This window comes from Poromitra crassiceps, assembly GCF_964638095.1.
Source record: "Poromitra crassiceps genome assembly, chromosome: 1".
NCBI lineage: Eukaryota > Metazoa > Chordata > Actinopteri > Beryciformes > Melamphaidae > Poromitra > Poromitra crassiceps.
Window position 1 is genome coordinate 61785625 of NC_139623.1, and position 21031 is coordinate 61806655.

Consider the following 21031-nt stretch of genomic DNA (forward strand, 5'->3'; position numbering starts at 1 on the left):
ACTACATTACTGCATGCTTCTTATGCTGAAACACTACATTACTGCATGCTTCTTACGCTGAAACACTACATTACTGCATGCTTCTTACGCTGAAACACTACATTACTGCATGCTTCTTACGCTGAAACACTACATTACTGCATGCTTCTTATGCTGAAACACTACATTACTGCATGCTGCAGATCTCTCTCTGGGTCTGATACACTATGTTACTGCATGCTGCAGATCTCTCTCTGGGTCTGATACACTATGTTACTGCATGCTGCAGATCTCTCTCTGGGTCTGATACACTACGTTACTGCATGCTGCAGATCTCTCTCTGGGTCTGATACACTATGTTACTGCATGCTGCAGATCTCTCTCTGGGTCTGATACACTATGTTACTGCATGCTGCAGATCTCTCTCTGGGTCTGATACACTATGTTACTGCATGCTGCAGATCTCTCTCTGGGTCTGATACACTATGTTACTGCATGCTGCAGATCTCTCTCTGGGTCTGAAACACTACATTACTGCATGCTGCAGATCTCTCTCTGGGTCTGATACACTATGTTACTGCATGCTGCAGATCTCTCTCTGGGTCTGATCCACTATGTTACTGCATGCTGCAGATCTCTCTCTGGGTCTGATACACTATGTTACTGCATGCTGCAGATCTCTCTCTGGGTCTGATACACTATGTTACTGCATGCTGCAGATCTCTCTCTGGGTCTGATACACTACATTACTGCATGCTGCAGATCTCTCTCTTGGTCTGATACACTATGTTACTGCATGCTGCAGATCTCTCTCTGGGTCTGAAACACTACATTACTGCATGCTGCAGATCTCTCTCTCGGTCTGATACACTACATTACTGCATGCTGCAGATCTCTCTCTGGGTCTGATACACTACATTACTGCATGCTGCAGATCTCTCTCTGGGTCTGATACACTACGTTACTGCATGCTGCAGATCTCTCTCTGGGTCTGATACACTACATTACTGCATGCTGCAGATCTCTCTCTGGGTCTGATACACTACGTTACTGCATGCTGCAGATCTCTCTCTGGGTCTGATACACTACATTACTGCATGCTGCAGATCTCTCTCTGGGTCTGATACACTATGTTACTGCATGCTGCAAATCTCTCTCTGGGTCTGATACACTACGTTACTGCATGCTGCAGATCTCTCTCTGGGTCTGATACACTACATTACTGCATGCTGCAGATCTCTCTCTGGGTCTGATACACTATGTTACTGCATGCTGCAGATCTCTCTCTGGGTCTGAAACACTACATTACTGCATGCTGCAGATCTCTCTCTGGGTCTGATACACTATGTTACTGCATGCTGCAGATCTCTCTCTGGGTCTGATACACTATGTTACTGCATGCTGCAGATCTCTCTCTAGGTCTGATACACTACGTTACTGCATGCTGCAGATCTCTCTCTAGGTCTGATACACTATGTTACTGCATGCTGCAGATCTCTCTCTAGGTCTGATACACTATGTTACTGCATGCTGCAGATCTCTCTCTGGGTCTCTGGCCCAGTCTCTTACCATACTCTGATTGGCTGTCTCTTTTTCCTGGCCCAGTCTCTTACCATAATCTGATTGGCTGTCTCTTTTTCCTGGTTCAGTCTCTTACCATAATCTGATTGGCTGTCTCTTTTTCCTGGTTCAGTCTCTTACCATAATCTGATTGGCTGTCTCTTTTTCCTGGTTCAGTCTCTTACCATACTCTGATTGGCTGTCTCTTTTTCCTGGTCCAGTCTCTTACCATAATCTGATTGGCTGTCTCTTTTTCCTGGTCCAGTCTCTCGGTGACGTGGCGATGAAAACTCTGCAGCTGCAGCTGAGTGAAGGGCGTACGATCGTAACCCTCCAACTCCAGGTAGGACGCTAAAGAGCGCACCTGATGGGGGAAGGCAGGGAGAGAGACTACAATTATCTCATGTTCGGGTGATGGTAGAATAAAGTCGTAATATGAGGATGATGGAAGAATAAGGAGCAGCTGATTGTAAATAAAACACACGCAGTTATCAAGATTATAGATTTTCTTTGGTCATTTTTGAAATCAGAAAATAATATACATCATATTATTGTAAGCCAAAAATATTCTTTGAGTGTGGGCTAATCTTTACACTGCAGGGTCTGAAAGGCCAGAACATTTTCAAATAAACTTAATTTATATGAGGAAAAGGATTGTTTTTTTTATACTTGGCAGTGAATTTTTCGACATAATGCAAACCACTAGATTTTCTGTATAGATAGGATATTTCATTTTGAGTGTGGATATATGCAAAATATTAATCAAAATCCATTAGTCGACTCAAGACTGTACCAGCTTCCCCACTGCCTTTGTCTCACCTGAGCATCGCGGTTCTTGATGGTTTGAGTTTGGTGGTCAGCCTCCAGCTGTAGACGGCCTGAAAGAGGGAAAGAGATTTTCGCAGCTCATTTACTGGGGAGGAAATCCTCTCTCATGCATCCATCCACCTATCCAACCATCTACCCATCAACTTTTCTTTCTTGTATTGGAAGGTGAGCTGACAAAGTATTGATGACATGCATACCAAGAGGGACACAAAACAGCTGCTACCAAATGGCCACAGAGGGGAGCTGTGACGTTTTGGAAAATTAAGAGTCCCGCTATCAAAATTATAAGCAGTTCAGTTCAGATTATACCCAAAATGCATTCACCTCACCCAATGCCCTGATCAAAAATAAGCCTACTGTATCAAGCCTTATTGTACTGCCCAGCCCTAGTATGTCTATGTATACAGGTGTGCTTATTATGCACTTTCTGCACTATTTTTGGTTTGAACAGTAATCTTAGACCTATTGACCTAGACAGTGATCTTGTGATCTAGAGTAGACCAATCTCTTGTTAGAACTAGTCCGACCAATTGAGCCCCAAAGACACGGCCTTGTCCGACCATTTTGTGACCTCTCTCCAGGTGTGTTTGACGTTGTGTATGTTTATGTGGAGAATTGCAGAGTTCTTCTGCTCTTCAAAACCAAGTGTACATAATGATCAGTCACACCTGCAGAGTTTCAGACGGTGTAAAGCCCATCAAAGAAAAGGAACCATTACTCCATGTGCACACAAGAGGATTATGGTACCAAGAAAGTACAGCAACAACTTCAATGTACTGAGATGAAACTGATCCAGTGCAGTTATTGATCCTTTTATTACAATAGATATTACATTTAAATTTCAAAATTCACTGTTAATAGCCACAGTAAGTAATCAGATTACAAACGCGGAATTTGTCTTAGTGCAAGTATGCAGCATAGCGGTCACATTAATAGTAGAAGACAGAGCTATAGCTTTATATAGAAAACAAAATAAATCATAAAAATGGAAGTGCAGTCCTTTCAGCCTGACCTCCAACTGGATACAGTTTGTACAAGCAGCTGAATACGACCTGGAATCACGTTTCCTACGTTAAGTGTCCTCTAGCGCAGGGCCAGAGGTTCTCAACTTTTTGTAACTTAAGGACCACTTCTGATTGTTATAACAGTTCCGAGGACCACCTTCCCAGATAAATGAAAGAGAGAGGTAAAAAAGTCAATGAAATTATGCATTTTAATTGGAAGTTTTTGATCTATGCAATTCTTGAGGACATTTAGATGTAAAAAAAAAAAAAAAAAAAAACTAGCTGTAATCACAATCTTTTATTTTATTTTTATTAATATATTTGACAATACCACTGCCTCCATGGCCCACTACACGGTGCTCTGAGGCCCATCAGTGTGCCACGACCCAGTGGTTGAGAATAGCTGCGGTCTACTCTAGCGGTCGTGTGAATAACAGCCCAGTCTCAGAGTTTGGTGAAAATATAACCTCGAGTCGTGCAGGATTTGAACCTGGGGCCGCTGGCTTGACAGCCGCCTGTCGTAACCACTCGGCTACCAGTTCGTTGCTACCCACACCCTAACCCTTTTTTTGGAAGAAAAGTCGCTTTTTCAACTTGCTCGGGCGGAAGTCGCGTAGTACTTTTTCTGAACATTCACTAGCCATTTGACAAAAAAGTTAATTTTGCACCCTGATTAGTAGGCGTACATTTTCATCGCAACACTGATTACAAGCTTTCAAAACAAACTTATTAAGAGACAGGCAGCTAATCAAAAATAGGGTCAAACATTTGGTTTTGATCATGCATAATCAACATAAGAATACATCCAACACATAACACAGGTAACACAATGCATCTTCAATGCAATGAGGCAGCAATAATGAATAAATGTCTACATGGAAACACGTGTGTGCAGGTGAGGTGTGTGTACCCTGTGCAGGCGCGTTGTAGCGGTCTGACTCGGTGCCGGGGTGCCCAAAACTAATCCACACGAAAGTTCCCCCACAGAAACTCCTCTTCCCAACGTAAACGATCTCTGGCAAAGCCAGTTATCTCAGTCCGGATCACTCTCTCTAGAGTAGCACAGAGTTGAGAAGCCGGTGCAGTTGTGAATGGGTTTTCCCTCGGTATGCGATGATCCAGTGTTGGTGTAGGACGAGCGGTACCAACGCTACTATACACAGACTTTTTCAGCACGAGGATATTTTAAGGCTACGCCATAGTTATGTGTAAGGAGGGGATTGGACGAAAGCAGGTGAGGTGCATGTCAACTTGTGATTGGGTGGATAGGAGATGCGTGTCAAGGGGTGTGTGTCTCCATTGAGAAATACATAGTAGCAGAGAAGGGGGGGGGGGGGTGAGAGAGAGGAATGAATGGAGTGATGTTTGCGGAAATGGCAGATCGCCACAGCCTGCCGTTCTGCCGCTCTAGGCGAGAACAAAGTATGCCGCCCCAATAGAGAGCCGCAGGAATGAGTCCAGAAAACATGGATGCTAACACTTCCGGGTTCTTCACTGTTTCTGCCTATGGGATTTTTGAATGGGTTTTTGGCACGATGCTTCAAATGAGGTCTGTGGGTTAGCTTATTCAAACGCAAACCAGTGTTCAGCAGGATAATCTTCACACATGAGGACCTGAGTCTATTAGGATTCTCTCTGCCAGTTCATTTTATATGGAGATCGTTGCCAGTCCATTAAGTCTGTCTTGTTTCATTGTAGGCTACTACTGCAGAGGTAGTTTCAACTTTGACAAACTTCAGATATTGTACATTGGAATTTTGGTCTCTCCAATGAATGGGCAGGCAAAGTGCGCACTGCGCACCGCACAGGGAAACTGATTGTTTTGGAATCCAGAAACAATGTTAGAATATCGCGCTAATTTACTGATTACACTAATACTGGTACACACATATGAGCACATGGCCTAGGCTACCTTACCCGAAAGTTAATGATGTAAATCATTCTACTTGTAGGCTATGTAATTTAATTTACTCCGTGTTCCTTTTCCCTCAATCAAGCTGATAGAGAAGGCATGATGACCCGCCCTCCTCTGCCTCTGATTGGCTAGTAGTAGTGGTTGTTTAGGCATGAGGAGTGATGATTGGTTGGGTTAGGGTAAGGATATCAGGGTAAGCCAATCAGAGGCATAGTAGGGCGGGTGGTTCGTGGCGTGCCGCGGAGCATGGGGAAGAGGCAGAGGAGAATATTTGGAGAGCTGCAACTGCAAGTGAAGGCGCACAATTTGCCGCCTCTCCAAGTGTCGTCCTAGGCGCTCGCCCACGTCGCCTATATGCACGAGCCGGCCCTGTGCGTGTGCGTGAGCGTGTGCGTGTGCGCGTGTGCGTGTGTGTACCTTGCTCCACCAGGAGTTCAGACTTGACCCTGGTGAGTCTCTGACACTCCCGGCCAGCTCGGTCCAGCTCCTTCTGGCTGTCGACCAGCCTCCTCTCCTTCTCCTTCACTGTTCGCTGGTGGTTCTGGTAAATCTTCTGCAGCTGCTCATCTGAACCCTGGAACACCTGCAGGAGGCACACAGAACATGGCTTTAGCAGGAGCATGATTTTGTCAGCTCACTGTAGAGGGTTGATTCCCATTTGGGTCTCGCAAGTTAACACGTTCACTGCCAACAACGAGTTGAGTCGTCAAACAGAATCCAACCGTTCACTGCCAACGACGAGTTGAGTCGTCAAAAAATAAAAATAAAATTTTTGACGGTGCTACGTGGATCAATGCCCCCCGCGTCTCCTATGGAGATATTGGAAGTATTGAATGTGTATAATCTATTTTACCGACCAGCTAGGTGGCGACGGTCCTCTCCCGACAGAGAGAAAGTCAACCAAAAGCAGCCGCCTCCCGCGGCTGCTTCCTCCATTCAAGGAAATGGCTTGGCGATTTTACAGTCAGAAACGAACGAGCCTCATTCTCATACTGTAGGCGGGGACGCTTTCGCGCTGCTGCGGTGGGGGGTTCCAGAAATGGACTGGGTGGGCAGCATAAAGCCTAGAGTCGCACGGGGCTTCATCGGGGCTCTCAAACCCAAGAGACGAGTGAGCCCTATCCACACTCGCTGCCAGGGAGGGAGGCTGCTCAAACTCGCTGCCAGGGAGGGAGGCTGCTCAAACTCGCAGCAGCAGCAGCAGAGCACTCGCTTGTGACAAACGCAGGCTGAAAGCCACTAGACACGCCCACGGAGGGAGGAGTTGAAGGAGAGGGCGTTCGGAACTATATTGTTTGGATGTCTGATCTCTCACTGATGCCAAAAATAAATGGTTAAAGTGACTGTTCTGCCTGTTTGATTGAATTTCACAAAACTGCGATTATCTCAGCTTTCACTCTCAGATGCTAAAACCATGCTGTACTCAACGGCTAATATCTACATAACTACTAACTCTACAAACTAACTCTTTTAGACAGAGAAAGCACACATTCTATTAGTACTTTTGTGAACTTTGTGTTCACAAACTCCAAGCAGAAAAGAATCCTCGGCTCTTGTAAAATGAGCCAGAATCCTCAAAAAACGGCCTGGCAGAAGCTACCTACAGCAAAAAAAAAACAGCTGGCAGTCAATGTGTTAAAAATTTTTTTATATAAACAAAATTCAGGAATTCACAATAGCTGCAACCATATTATGCAAATTTTGGAAAAGCAGGGGCAGCCTACCCTACTCTGCAGCCCACCTCTGCCTCTGTCACCCTGCACTGCAGCCCACCTCTGCCTCTGTCACCCTGCACTGCAGCCCACCTCTGTCACCCTACTCTGCAGCCCACCTCTGCCTCTGCCACCCTGTATTTGGGAATTTGCCCCCACTGCCCCCTTTTAGCCAATTGGCATGAACACACACACCTTCACATAATTTGGCATGGAGCCAAAACCACACCAGCCGCGAACGGTCTTGCCTGTTAACAAGGACGCCGAAATGAAACTGCGTGGCTTCAGCATGGCTTCAGCGTGGCTTCAGCATGGCTTCAGCCTAGCTTCAGCATGGCTTGAGCTTTGCTTCGGCGTATGGTGTGAACGAAGGGTTATCGTTTAGTTTTACTCAGGCTGCCCTGCTACATACTGTGTAATACTGGCTGGAGTTAAAAGATGTCTCAACTGTCCTTTATTTCTTTTATGTTGTGAGCACTAAGCCCAAGTGATGACTTGGCCTATTTCTTTGTAGCAGAGGCATTTTTACATTTGCTCTCCAATAATGAGAAAGCCGGTTAAGATGCCTGGCTTACTCCAATAGTAAACAGGTTATTGTTGTGGCATGTAAACATGGCAGCGAGCACCAATGAGATAAGTTCTTCCCCCTGTATTAGAAATGAGCTGCTACTGCTCAGTCAGACCGTGACCTGTTGGCTGCACATGCTCATAGATAAACAGAAAAGGACAAATGCTTGCCCCGCTCATGTACAGTGTATCCGGAAAGTATTGATAGCACTTCACTTTTTCCACATTTTGTTATGTTACAGCCTCATTCCAAAATGGATTACATTATTTTTTTTTATCTAAAAATTCTACACACAATACCCCATAATGACAAAGTGAAAAAAGTGTTTCTTTACAAGGTCAATCTGGCAAAATCTGCATTGATGTTGGTTAATACGGACCATAGTAGGGTGGTTCTCCCCCCCCAGATTAGTATTGCAAAAGAGGTCCTCTACTTGGGTATTAAAATCAGTACTTCATTGTCTTCTATAGCTAAAACAAATTATTCTTTAGTGTTTAAAAAAGTAGAAGAGGATATTGCAAGATGGAAACATCTGCCAGCGTCAGTCCCAGCTCGGATATCAGTCATTAAAATGAACATCTTACCCCGTATTAATTTCATCAGCTCGATGATTCCACTGGCTCCTCCGATAGGTTACTGGCAGAAGCTGGACTCCCTACTACGAGGTTATGTATGGAATGGTAAACGTCCCAGTATAAAGTGGTCAGCTCTCCAGGTCAAGAAGTCGGTTGGGGGATGGGCATGTCCAAATTTTAAATTATATCACTGGGCATTCGTATTGAGGAGTCTCAGTTACTGGCTGGATGGAGATAGAGTTTCATCTTGGAAAAGCGAGGAGCAAGAACTAATAACACCAATAAGATTTAAGGATTTTCTCCTTATAGGTATATCTAATAAAAAATCTAGTTTGCTTTATGGTCCAATCTTTACTTATATGCTTCAAGTGTTTAGAGCAGCGGAAAGGTTTCTGAAGATCAAAAACAAGTGGTACAAATCATCTCCATTATGGAATAACAGTCATCTGCTAACTGGGGGGAAACCTTTCAGTAACAGATCATGGGAGGATAAAGGTATCATGTCTCTTCAAGATATCAATGGGGTAGACCGCATTCGGGACTTTCGAGACCTAGTCTCCAGCTACAGCATCGATAATCATTCTCTTTTCTTTTACTTCAGAATAAGATCAGCCTGTAGAGCCTATCGGGTTCCCTGGGGGTCAGAGTTGAAAGAACATCCTATTCTTGACTGGGTAAGAATCGCTCCAAAAAGTATAGTGTCATATATATATGATAATTTTAATTCCCATAAGTATACACCCACTTGTGGTATGCAGGCATGGGATAGAGAACTAGGACAAGAGTTAAACTGGGATGCAATTTGGGATAATGTTACTGGTGCTTCGAAGAATCCAAACCATCAATATATACATTTGAAATTTTGTCATAGAGCGTATCTAACACCGAGAATTAGGCATAGGATGGGATTGGTAACTGACCCATTTTGTACGTTCTGCCACCCGGGAACCATTGGCTCTTTTATGCATGTTGTATGGGAGTGTCCAGGGGTCTTGGAGTTTTGGGGGAAGGTTATTAATATGCTGTCAGACCTGCTGGAGGTGCAACTCCTGGTGGACCCGGCAGTACATTTGTTGAATGATGACTCGCATATCTTCTTCACCGGAAAATCACGTAATATCTGGCTAGCAGGTCTAACGGCCACCAAGAAGATTGTTGCTCAACGTTGGAATTCTCCACATGATATATCACATACTCATTGGCTTCGGAGCTTTCTGGACATTTCATACCTGGAACTATCTTCAGCAAGAATTAACAATGCAAAACCAAACACGATTGTAGTATGGACAGATTTAATTTAGAAGTTAAAAGATCTTCTGATTAGGTGATTATTTTTATTTGATGTCTGCCTGTTTTTGTTTTGTTTTGTGTTTCTGTTTTTGTTTTAATTTATATGGTCAGTTGCAATAGCCGGATTGGTGGTAAGGGGTGGGGGGTGGTTGAGGGCATTGGGGGGGTAGAGGGATAAGTGGGTTTATAAATATTCATAATTGTATGGTAGTCATAGGATACTGTATATATTGTATGAATGTATGCTTTGCCTACAAAATAAAAAATGAATGAAAAAACGAAAATATAACACAGCCTTTGCTCAATACTTTGTTGAAGCACCTTTGGCAGCAATTACAGCCTCAAGTCTTCTTGAGTATGATGCTACAAGCTTGGCACACCTATTTTTGGGCAGTTTCTCCCATTCTTCTTTGCAGATCCTCTCAAGCTCCGTCAGGTTGGATGGGGAGCGTCGGTGCACAGCCATTTTCAGATCTCTCCAGAGATGTTCAATCAGGTTCAAGTCTGGGCTGTGGCTGGGCCACTCAAGAACATTCACAGACATGTCCCGAAGCCACTCCTTTGTTATCTTTGCTGTGTGCTTAGGGTCTTTGTCCTGTTGGAAGGTGAACCTTCACCCCAGCTTTTCATCAAGGATCTCTCTGTACATTGCTGCATTCATCTTTCCCTCGATTCTGACTCGTCTCCCAGTTCCTGCCGCTGAAGAACATCCCCACAGCATGATGCTGCCACCACCATGCTTCACTGTAGGGATGGTATTGGCCAGGTGATGAGCGGTGCCTGGTCTCCTCCAGACATAACCCTTGGCATTCAGGCCAAAGAGTTCAATCTTGGTTTCATCAGACCAGATAATTTTGTTTCTCTTGGTCTGAGAGTCCTTTAGGTGCCTTTTGGCAAACTCCAAGCAGGCTGTCATGTGCCTTTTACTGAGGAGTGGCTTCTGTCTGGCCAGTCTACCATAAAGGCCTGATTGGTGGAGTGCTGCAGAGACGGTTGTCCTTCTGGAAGGTTCTCCCATCTCCACAGAGGAATGCTGTGTGAGCTCTGTCAGAGTGACCATCGGGTTCTTGGTCACCTCCCTGACCAAGGCCCTTCACCCCCGATTGCTCAGTTTGGCCGGGCGGCCAGCTCTAGGAAGAGTCCTGGTGGTTCCAAACTTCTTCCATTTACAAATGATGGAGAGACCACTGTGCTCATTGGGACCTTCAATGCTGCAGACATTTTTCTGTACCCTTCCCCAGATCTGTGCCTCGATACAATCCTGTCTCGGAGGTCTAGAGACAATTCCTTTGACTTCATGGCTTTGGTTTGTGCTTTGACATGCACTGTCAAATGTGGGACCTTATATAGACAGGTGTGTGCCTTTCCAAATCATGTCCAATCAATTTAATTTACCACAGGTGGACACCAACCAAGTTGTAGAAACATCTCAAGGATGACCACTGGAAACGGGATGCAGCTGAGCTCAATTTGGAGTGTCATAGCAAAGGCTGTGAATACTTATGTACATGCGATTTTTTTCGTTTTTTATTTTTAATAAATTTGCAAAGATTTCAAGAAAAACTTTTTTCACTTTGTCATTATGTGTGTAGAATTTTGAGATAAAAAAAATAATTTAATCCATTGTGGAATGCGGCTGTAATATAACAAAATGTGGAAAAAGTGAAGCGCTATGAATACTTTCCGGATGCACTGTATGTGAATGAGTAGTACACTTTTCTTTCTCACCTTTTCCATCGTTTCCTCCAGCTCCCTATTGTCCTCCTCCATCTGTTTCTTCCTGCTGTCTAAAGCCTTGATGTCGTTGTCCAGCTTCATCACTTTGCCCAGCTTCTCATCAATGTCTGCCTGTCGATTCTGAACATGAAATTAATGGAACAAGATCAGGGATACGCCAACTACTATACTTCGCTCAGGCACACAACCACAGACAGAACTACCTACTGTAATTAACCACCCGTCTAACGGTCTCTAACTGATCAGAATCAGAATCACTTTTATTGCCACAGTAGGTAATCAGATTATACACAAGGAATTTGACTTAGTTTAAGTATGCAGGGTAGCGGTGACAGCGGTCACATGAATAGTCAAAAGACAAAGAATTTAAAAGATTAAATCACAGAAAAATCTGCAATATGCAATATACACATTAGATTAGAAGGACCTGAGTGATAAGTAGGAATTTACAGTGCCAAAGGTGCATGATGTAAATTACAGATAATCCTATAATCATAATGCAAAGTAGGGATGTCACAATACTAGAACTTCTACTTCGATATACGCAGGAAAATTACGATACTCAATACCATTTTCGATACCACATGGAGGGATGACGACACATCAAGAGGCATAACAAATAAATGAAGACGGATGAACGGACAGACGTACATTTCTCCATAATCTAGGCCTGATAAAAGTCGTTAAAAACCTTGCACTTAAACAGCAGATTACCCTTGCTCTAGTCATCAGCCTATCACAACACTTTGAGCTTGTTGAAGCAACAGATACCCACCAATGATAGGGAGGGAGAAATCAGTAATATGTTTGATTTTTCATTAACTCATTCATGGCCAAAGACGTCTTTGACGTGTTATCAGGAATAGCCCTCCCAGCCAATGACATGTTTGACGTGTTTTTGTTTTTATTAGTGCAGCGCGTAGTTCAAAGACTTCCCCAGCCTGTGACATGTTATCAGGTCCCTGGCATCTAAGACAAGCCGACAACACGTGAACAAACACATACCGCAGCTGTTGTTTTGAAATTGAGCAGGAGGAAAAACAGAAAACGGATAAACGCTTCTTTGTGCAGAGAGGAGAAACGCCATTGAAACGCCCCTCGGCGCGCTGCACGAGCTGGTCGCCTTCCTGTGTGCCAGCCGGGAGAAAACGGGAGAAAGTAATCCAGAGATGTGTTTGATCATCGGAGGAATGAGGAAATGATCGATCAGTTTGACGGGTAATCCAGAGGGCGGTGAGGACGTGTTGAATAGCCGAGGGGAAAACGGGAACGATCAAACAGCAGGGAGTATAGGACAGGGAGACATGGACGAGGACGGGTGGACCAGAACAAAACAAAATAAACACACGAACAGCTAACAAGGCAGAAGCGGCAGTCACAGCAGCAGACGCCAGCAGTACTCAGACCCGGAAACAACGTAACGAAGATAAAAGGGGGATCGTGTGTGTGTGTGTGTGTGTGTCTGTCTGTCTGTCTGTCTGTCTGTCTGTCTGTCTGTGTGTCTGTCTGTCTGTCTGTCTGTCTGCCTGCACACTCACTCACACTGAGTAAACTGTATTGTTGAATGTAAAAAAAGCACTTCATATATATATATATATATATTGTCATTTGTGTCGTAACGAATAATATTTACATGTCTGATGTCAATACAGTTCAAAATAAAATAATTGAGCGAGTTCTGCCTGAGATTGTGTGCTTTACAAAAATCGCCTTTTCTCCTGTTTGTCTTCTCAGAGAGACCTTTTGGGTGAAAACAGGGTGTATATAAATGGCTATAAGTAGAGTACAGAACATGCTAAAAGCTCACTTTTTTTTTCCTGGTGAACCCAGAGACGTACATCTTCATTTTGAGGTATTGCAAATCACTTTGGTGCTAATAGATAATTTACTGTGGGTCTTGAAAGATGACCAACAATTATGAAAATCTTTGGCCTGTGCTAAATATTGGCAGTCCTAAACTGGCCATGAATGAGTTAAGAGAAAGCACTGCTGGTAACCATACTGTTGCAAATGAATATTGTATCTGTTTCAAATTTTTACTAGCGGTTTTTATCGATACTATCGATACTTTTGACAACCCTAATGCAAAGTGTATCTGTGAGTGAGTAGAATTGTGTTCGGCTACTGCTATGCCATTTTACATGCGATCGGGCTGAATCTTTCAGGCAGTGTAAAGAGCACCACCTTTGGGTGACCTAACAGAGTCAGATTTTTTAACTAGGTCATTAGGCAATTAGGCATTATTAATTAATGGCCAAAATTGGCCATGCTGCACAATGTTTGCGCAGCCTCCACCGCATGAATCAGCCGGGGTGGAGCGCCTGCAGTCGGGCAGCTGCTGTCGAGGCGATTTGAGGAGCTGTCCTGCAGCTCCAGGGAGAGGCAAATCATGATTTTTTTAAAGGTCCCATTCCGTGCAAAAGCTGTTTTTACTTGTAAATGCATATATACTGCTGTCAGCCCTCCCTGTAATGAGTGGTCACAAGCTCAGAACTGCCAGAGTTGGATTTGTCCCTATCCAGCGTCCCCCTGCAGTCTCCTCCAAGCCACACCCCCAAACGCGTCGTTTGCCCAGAGGGGAATCTGGGGGAATTGGGACGTCACTAGCTTCCTCCTGCATACTGCGCGGGTCAATCTCACACAAGCTACCTGCACCATTTAGTCTATAGCCACAAAATTAACACTTCTAGCTGGAGCGACGCCAACTGTACGTGATCCAGCAACTGCAGAGGTGCATTCGGTAAGTCTAGGCATTTTGAGATGTCCTCTTTAGCGTAGTACCGTTAAGTTAACGATAACTCGCAACCTAGCGTGCTGGTCCACAGACGCTGATCTGATTGGCCGCTGGGAGCCTGGGGCGGGCTCTCCCTCAGCGGCCAATGGGAACTGTTAGTTCTGAATATATTATAGAAACAGGCCATTCTTGGGAAGCGACTAGATGAGGAAGTGAGAACTCCGTCACAACAAACGGGGTTGCTATATTTTCAACAGATTAATCCAGAATCATGTTTTATGGACCAGAGACACACGTTTTTAAGAGGTTACAGCTGCACGAATTGGGACCTTTAAATGCGTGTTTCACAAATCCGATCGTGGCACATATACAGTATGCTTATGTTATTTTGTTATTTTATCTGTTGGGGAGGCATTTATAGGTCTCGGGAACACACCAGACGCGTGACGTGTCATGCCTGTGGGGCATCTCGCAATCTCCTCTAGTGGAGGATCCAGTGGTCCTGGAGGAGGGGCCACTATCGACTCTCTGCTTGATGAATTCGGTTAGTGGGGGAGTTGCAAGGCCAAATGCCATATACATAAGGCAGGCTAATTTAAAAATGAGAAAAGTATCAATTAACCAGCTATATATCTGTCTTCTAACTAACCAACTGTCTAACTAGGTTTAACTGACCTAATGGTCCTGTCCAACAACATGTCTAACTGACTGTAGGGCTGTCACGATTCCTCGAGTACCTCGAATAACTCGAATAATTAAAATGATCGAGGCCAAAATGATTCGCCTCGACACGGCATTTAGAGAGTAGAGACTGTGTTTCTCACGGACGCTTACTGGTGTGGCACAGCGCTCTTCCGGTGAGAACCAGGGCCGACAAAGCGACCGAAACTGTCTAAGTGTGGGACCATTTCACGCTGAAAAAGGACACAAACTCAGTGGTGTGCAAGACGATACTTGCATATCACAACAGTACCTCGTCAATGCTTCAGCACCTGAACCGTAAACATCCAGTCTACGCATCCACCAGCGCATCTACGTCGAGCGGAGCAAGGTAACGTAACGTTAACTATACACAACGCTAATGTAAATGTATGCTAATGATTGCTACTTGATATTAAGACTAGTAGTAGTTGTGCTGCTGGCTTGCCACGTTGCCAATATGACTATTAGTAACTGCATTCACGCTGCATTTTTGTGATGTGGCTTGCCATTTTCTGTGAGAAATACAAAGCTCAACCTAACGTTAACGTTAGCGGCTAATTTAACAGCGTTGTGTGTGTGTGTGTGTGTGTGTGTGTGTGTGTGATCACAATAGCCTGTTGGTGTGTGAGAGAGAAAGAGTGTGTGTGTGGAGAATGTACATTTACACACCCTAGACCGGTCGACTCTTCTCATGATGATTGCAAACAACTATTTAATTGGGGCATTTTAGGCTCCAATTATTACACCACCTGACCTGTTATCTTGCTATTCTGATATTTGTGTCAATAATAGGCAACAGGTCTAGGGTGTGTAAATGCGCATTCTCCAGTTTTGTTATGAACTTACCGAATAAATATCAATATTAATTATTATTTCACCTCTTTTTCAGCGGATCACAGCGTACTATGGACAGCTTTGTAAGGACGGGTGAAAAAGATGAATGGTGCCACTGCCAGTTCTATGCAATTTAAAAATAAAAATGTTGTTTTTTCTAAGAAAGAAACTAATGTAGTTGTTTATTTGAAGAGATTTATCTTATTTTTTGGTGTATATTTACGATAAGCCTTTGAAAACACAAAAAAGGGTTCTTATCCGATTACTCGATTAATCGATGGATTATTCGGTAGAATACTCGATTACTAAAATAATCGATAGTTGCAGCACTAACTGACTGACCTGTCTAACTGCGCTTATACTTGACTATACCAGCTGTTTGTCTAAATGACTGACCTGTCTAACTGTGCTTATACTTTACTATACCACGTGTTTGCAGCAAGCCCACACAGTTTCTCAGCGAAAAGTTTTTTCTAGTCCCATACATTTTCTCACACGCACACACACGGGTTAGGGAGTAACAGAATACATGTACCGTAAATTCCGGACTATAAGCCGCGGCTTTTTTCCCGTTTTTTGGCCCCTGCGGCTTATATAACGGTGCGGCTTATCTATGGATTTTTTCAGAAAAAAAAAAAAAATACAAATAAAATCTCTTTTTTAGCACTCTTTCTAACTATAAATCCACTTCTGTTTTAATTTCCTCTCTTGCCCTCTTTTCACCACACCGCGGACACTGTGTGCACTGTAAAAATAAACAACGGTGGTGTTGTGTTATGTTGTTTTGTTGAAATGTTACGGTAATACGGTAAATGGGAGCTTCCTCAAACAGCCATCTCTTTCCCGACAATCCCCTCTGTGCGTGACCACTTACATATGGTAATTACGGTAAGCAAACGGCCACTCGGGCAACAACTCCCTCCCCCGACTACCAGGAGAAAATCACAAACTTCGGCGAATTCACACAAAGGAAGATCAAGGAATATTCACAACAAGACGAGCAGTAGAAGCAACACTCTCACTTACCATGGGGAAGGTACGCAGAAATTCACACGACGCAGCTTTCAAGTTGAAAGCAGTCAATCTCGCATTAAAAGAGGGAAACAGAGCAGCCGCGCGTAACCTGGGCATCGATGAGTCAATGGTGAGGCGTTGGACGGTGCAGCAGGAGGAACTGTCTCAGTGCAAGAAGACCAAAAAGTCCTTCAGAGGTCATAAAAGCAGATGGCCCGAACTTGAAGATTCCCTTGAAGATTGGGTGTTGACCCAGAGAGCAGACGGCCGAGGCGTTTCCACGGTGCAGATCCGACTGAAGGCCAAAACAGTCGCCACCGAAATGAAAATTGAACATTTCATAGGTGGCCCATCTTGGTGCTTCCGATTCATGAGACGAAAGGGACTGTCCGTCCGGGCAAGAACTACTGAACAACTCCCTCCCGACTACCAGGAGAAAATCACAAACTTCGGCGAATTCACACAAAGGAAGATCACGGAATATTATAGGAGTGTGAAAACATCCACAATCACCAACGGGTTCCAAAACGCTGGACTGCTGCGGGATGAAGAGGATGACGCCGCCACAGCTGGCGCTGAGGGCCGTCAGAGGCTTCAGAGGCTGTTCGATGCCGACAGTGACGAAGAGGAGTTCGTTGGTTTTGAGTGACAATGAAGGAGAGAGGAGAGTGGTTGACGAAGCCACCCTGAACCTGTTCGTTTCCGACACTGAAGATGAGGACTTTGGTGGTTTCAGTACGCAGGAAGAAGAGGAAGACGAGGATTAGTGACTTGACTTCTCTGGTTACAGCCGTTTGCTGCACATATAGCCTATTGTTGTGTGATTTTGTCTGGGGATTAGTGACCTGACTTTTGTTTTGTTTTGTTGAAATGTTAATAAATGGGAGCTTCCCCAAACAGCCATCTCTTTCCCGACATTCCTCTCTGTGCACGAACCCTTTCATATGGTAATTAAACATCAAAACACCCGCGGCTTATAGACCGGTGCGGCTTATATAAGAAAAAAATAGTCAATTTTGGTCCCGCGGCTTATATACCGGTGCGCCTTATAGTCCGGAATTTACGGTACATGTATTTAGAATACAGTATTTAAAGCACAAAATATGAGTAACTATATTCAATTACAGTTTCAGTTTAAATTTGTGGTATTCTCTGAATACAGTTACTGTCCTTAAAAACAGATTACTTTAAGGGATTACTTTATTTGTTTATTTTGTTTTATTTCCTCTCAAATTGTGCCTGCCACACACTACAAGAGAATGGCAATGTCAGAGGAAAAACAGCCAGGACACTCTCAGGAATGCGTTTTTCACATGGAAAATAAAGGACACTTTACTTAGAAACATGCTGATGAAGGTCAGTGCACTCGCGACCGCATTACCCTCTTGTTTGCATATATTCATGGGCTCAGCAAGACGATTTTGAAGGATCCAAAAAGTAATCCAATGTATTTAGAATACATTGCATAACTTGAGTAATCTAATGGAATATGCTACAAATTACATTTTAGGGCATGTAATCTGTAGTGGAATACATTTTAAAAGTAACCCTCCCAACACTGCACACACACAACCCATTGACGCACCTCAAGTGGGTCCACCTGGCTCTCTATCTGCTGGACGCTGTCTTTGGAGGCTTCCAGCTGAGCCTCCTTGGTGCCCAGCATGTCTTTGATCTGCTGAGACTTCTCCTTGTTCTGCTTCAGGTAGCGCAGCTCCATCTGACACTCTCTGACCGTGTTGGCCTGTTTCAGACGCAGCTGACGCATCACCTCCAGAGCCTTGATATATCTGGGAGACGGAGAGAGAGATGCCAATACAGTGTTGCCCAATTGGTCGATTAAAAAAAAAATATATATAAAAAAAATCGCAATATGAATTTCTGCATAGGGCTGCAAAATTCCAGGAATATTCAAAGTTGGAAACTTTCCATGGGAATTAATGAGAATAAAGTGGAAATTTTGGGGTAAAAGCTTGACTAAATGCATTCATTTTACATTTTGAATGGGACTTATTCAACATTCATGTTTTTGTTGTTCAACAAAAGGATCCATTAAAGTTCTACTCACAAATAAAATAAAATAAAATTGCAGCTTCCCATCGAAAGTTTCCAACTTTGAAGATTGGAAACAGACAAAAAAAAGGCACAATCTCCAAAATTCCCAAGCTTAACTTCCCATGGAAAATTTTTCCAGAGTTTCTGGAAATTTACAGATGGTGTTTTCTGTCCCTTTGCTACCCTACTTCTGCAATTCCGAAAGGCCAGGTACATTATTTCAGGACTCTGGTTAATCTTTCATCAAACTGAAACAGTAAATCCTGACATCTATTGTTTTTAACAAAATCTCTTTTCTTAGACAATTTTAAAGCTCTAAAAGAATTGATGACAAGAAAAACCTCAGATGATATGAATTGCATTTACAATATTCTGTAATAATCGGAAGTTGTTTTTTTGTCAATATCTTGGAGCCCTACTGCCCAGATAAGTTAAGTTTCCCTAAGTAAAGTATGGCTTTAGATCGGTTTTAAGGTGTTGTAAAAACTGGCATTCAAGGCAAAAGCCAACAAAACATCACAAAACAACCAACAAACAAAAAAATATGGAAGGCATTTGCTGTACTTGGTGGCAGCGAAGATGGAGTCAAACTTCTCTTTGAGTGCTCTGCCCTCGCTAAGCGGCCAGTTGGACTCTTCTTGGTGGCAGAAGATGATGTGGTTCAGCACAGGCTTGGACACGCCCAGTCCAGAAATCATCTCCCGGTCCAGCTCACCGCACTTAGACGATATGCTCAACTTCTCACCATTTCTGGGGAGATTGGGGGCAGGCATACAGGACGGGGTCATACAGGACGGGGTCATACAGGACGGGGTCATACAGGACGGGGTCATACAGGACGGGGTCATACAGGACGGGGTCATACAGGACGGGGTCACACAGGACCGGGGTCAAGTCACAATCACATTTTCATTCATATTCAACAAAAAAGATCTGCCATAGTTCTGCATACACATTCTTGAAACAAACTGTGAATGAGAAAGAATGCTTTATCAGGGGCGTATGTGTAGTGTAGAGGTACAAGCACTCTGCTACCACTGCAGAGACCCGGGTTCAATTCCCGGCAGCGGTACTTCCAGCTTGGTTAGATGCTCCTACCTAAGTACAGACACAATTGGCCGTGTCTGCGGGTGAGAAGCCAGTCCCACTCGCACCCACACCCTCCTCTGGTCGGTCATGTTCATGGTTGGTTGGTTGGTTGGTGGGTTGGTGGTGGGTGGTTGGTGGGTGGGCTTTATCATACGTAGGTGAAATGTAGTTTCAATGATAAATGAGAGAAGAGGCTCGACTTTAGACTTACTTAATTCTGGTGATGACGCCCTCTAAGGTTTTGAAGGTATAGGTCTTTGCCTTCAGAGTGCAAGACATGGAGCGCTGGATGGCAATTTTCTCTCCGTTGACGTCAGTGAATACCAGCCGGATCTGGCCTCGCACTTCCGTCTCATGGACATCCTGCAAGCAGAAAGACATTCATTTCATTTACCTTCAACTTATTTACCCGAACACAGATCATGGACCTTATTTACCCTGATGCCTCCCCCAGACCTGACGAGAATTTGCCTGATTGTGGCCAAGATTCCCCCCTCCCGACGATCTTGGGGGTGCTCCCGATTTGAGGCCTGTCGGGGCCAATAATCTGCCCACATGATCCTGTAGTGTGTGGGGTTCAAAGACTGCTGTTGACTTGTCGGGCTCTTCCCCGATGGTGAATCGGGCATATCAAACATGTTTGATATTTACAACCCGACAGGCGATGGAATCTTGAGCAGAGCGCGTCACCAACCGGAGCGGGCGCGCGGGGGGGGGGTCTCACAGAAAACTGTAAAATAGCAACGTTGCGCTGCATGACGTGTGCTCCACAGTGGTGCTGAAAAAGAGAGCGAGCGCGCAGAAAGGAACAGAATTGGCATCAAAAACACGCACACACAGCTCTCCATACATTACATTTACATTACGTCATTTGGCAGACGCTTTTATCCAAAGCAACTTACAATAACACATATTTGTCAGCAATAGAGCAATCAACTATGCAACACAGTCTGTGACAACTACAACTTCTGAAGGACAGTGGTACAATGTTTAGTTTAGGTTAGTTTTTTTTTTCCATTCACTCCAAAACACGAGATCTCCGCTCAACACTTTTCTCCACTCCATATTAACGCACAAGTCTCACTGCGAAGTTGCCGATGCATTCCGACGCACTTTTAGCGAGTCCATATGTAATAGGCTACAATTCTCTGCTCTGAAGTCACGTTTAATCACTGGAGTTTCTGCGAGATCCCAAGTCCTCCGAGGTGACAATCTTCAGCATAATCGTCAAGTGTGTGGGGTTGAGTCAGAACGGTAGTGATTGTGTGTGCGTTCCAAGATTGAAATGTTAGAAAATCGGTTATCTCTGTCGTGAGGTGTGTGGACTCTCAAGATTTTCATAATCTTCAAGGATTTGAAAATCTTTAGGTGTGTGGGAGGCATAACACAGATGGATTCAATAATCCGTATCTGTAGGACTGGGTATCGAACTTTG

General features: G+C 44.1%; 1 protein-coding gene across 2 annotated transcripts in view; it reads right to left on the minus strand.

The window, feature by feature from the left end:
* The window catches only part of rad50 (RAD50 homolog, double strand break repair protein), a 102690-nt gene that overhangs the window by 73897 nt on the left and 7762 nt on the right, over nucleotides 1-21031 (minus strand). For both annotated transcript variants that reach the window (XM_083644108.1, XM_083644109.1), the window contains exons 4-10: nucleotides 19808-19959; nucleotides 19072-19257; nucleotides 18038-18242; nucleotides 11160-11288; nucleotides 5704-5869; nucleotides 2359-2417; nucleotides 1769-1903 (exon numbers count right to left, since the gene is read on the minus strand). In XM_083644108.1, the coding sequence (XP_083500234.1) occupies nucleotides 1769-1903; nucleotides 2359-2417; nucleotides 5704-5869; nucleotides 11160-11288; nucleotides 18038-18242; nucleotides 19072-19257; nucleotides 19808-19959 (1032 nt within the window). The remainder of the gene's footprint in view (nucleotides 1-1768; nucleotides 1904-2358; nucleotides 2418-5703; nucleotides 5870-11159; nucleotides 11289-18037; nucleotides 18243-19071; nucleotides 19258-19807; nucleotides 19960-21031) is intronic.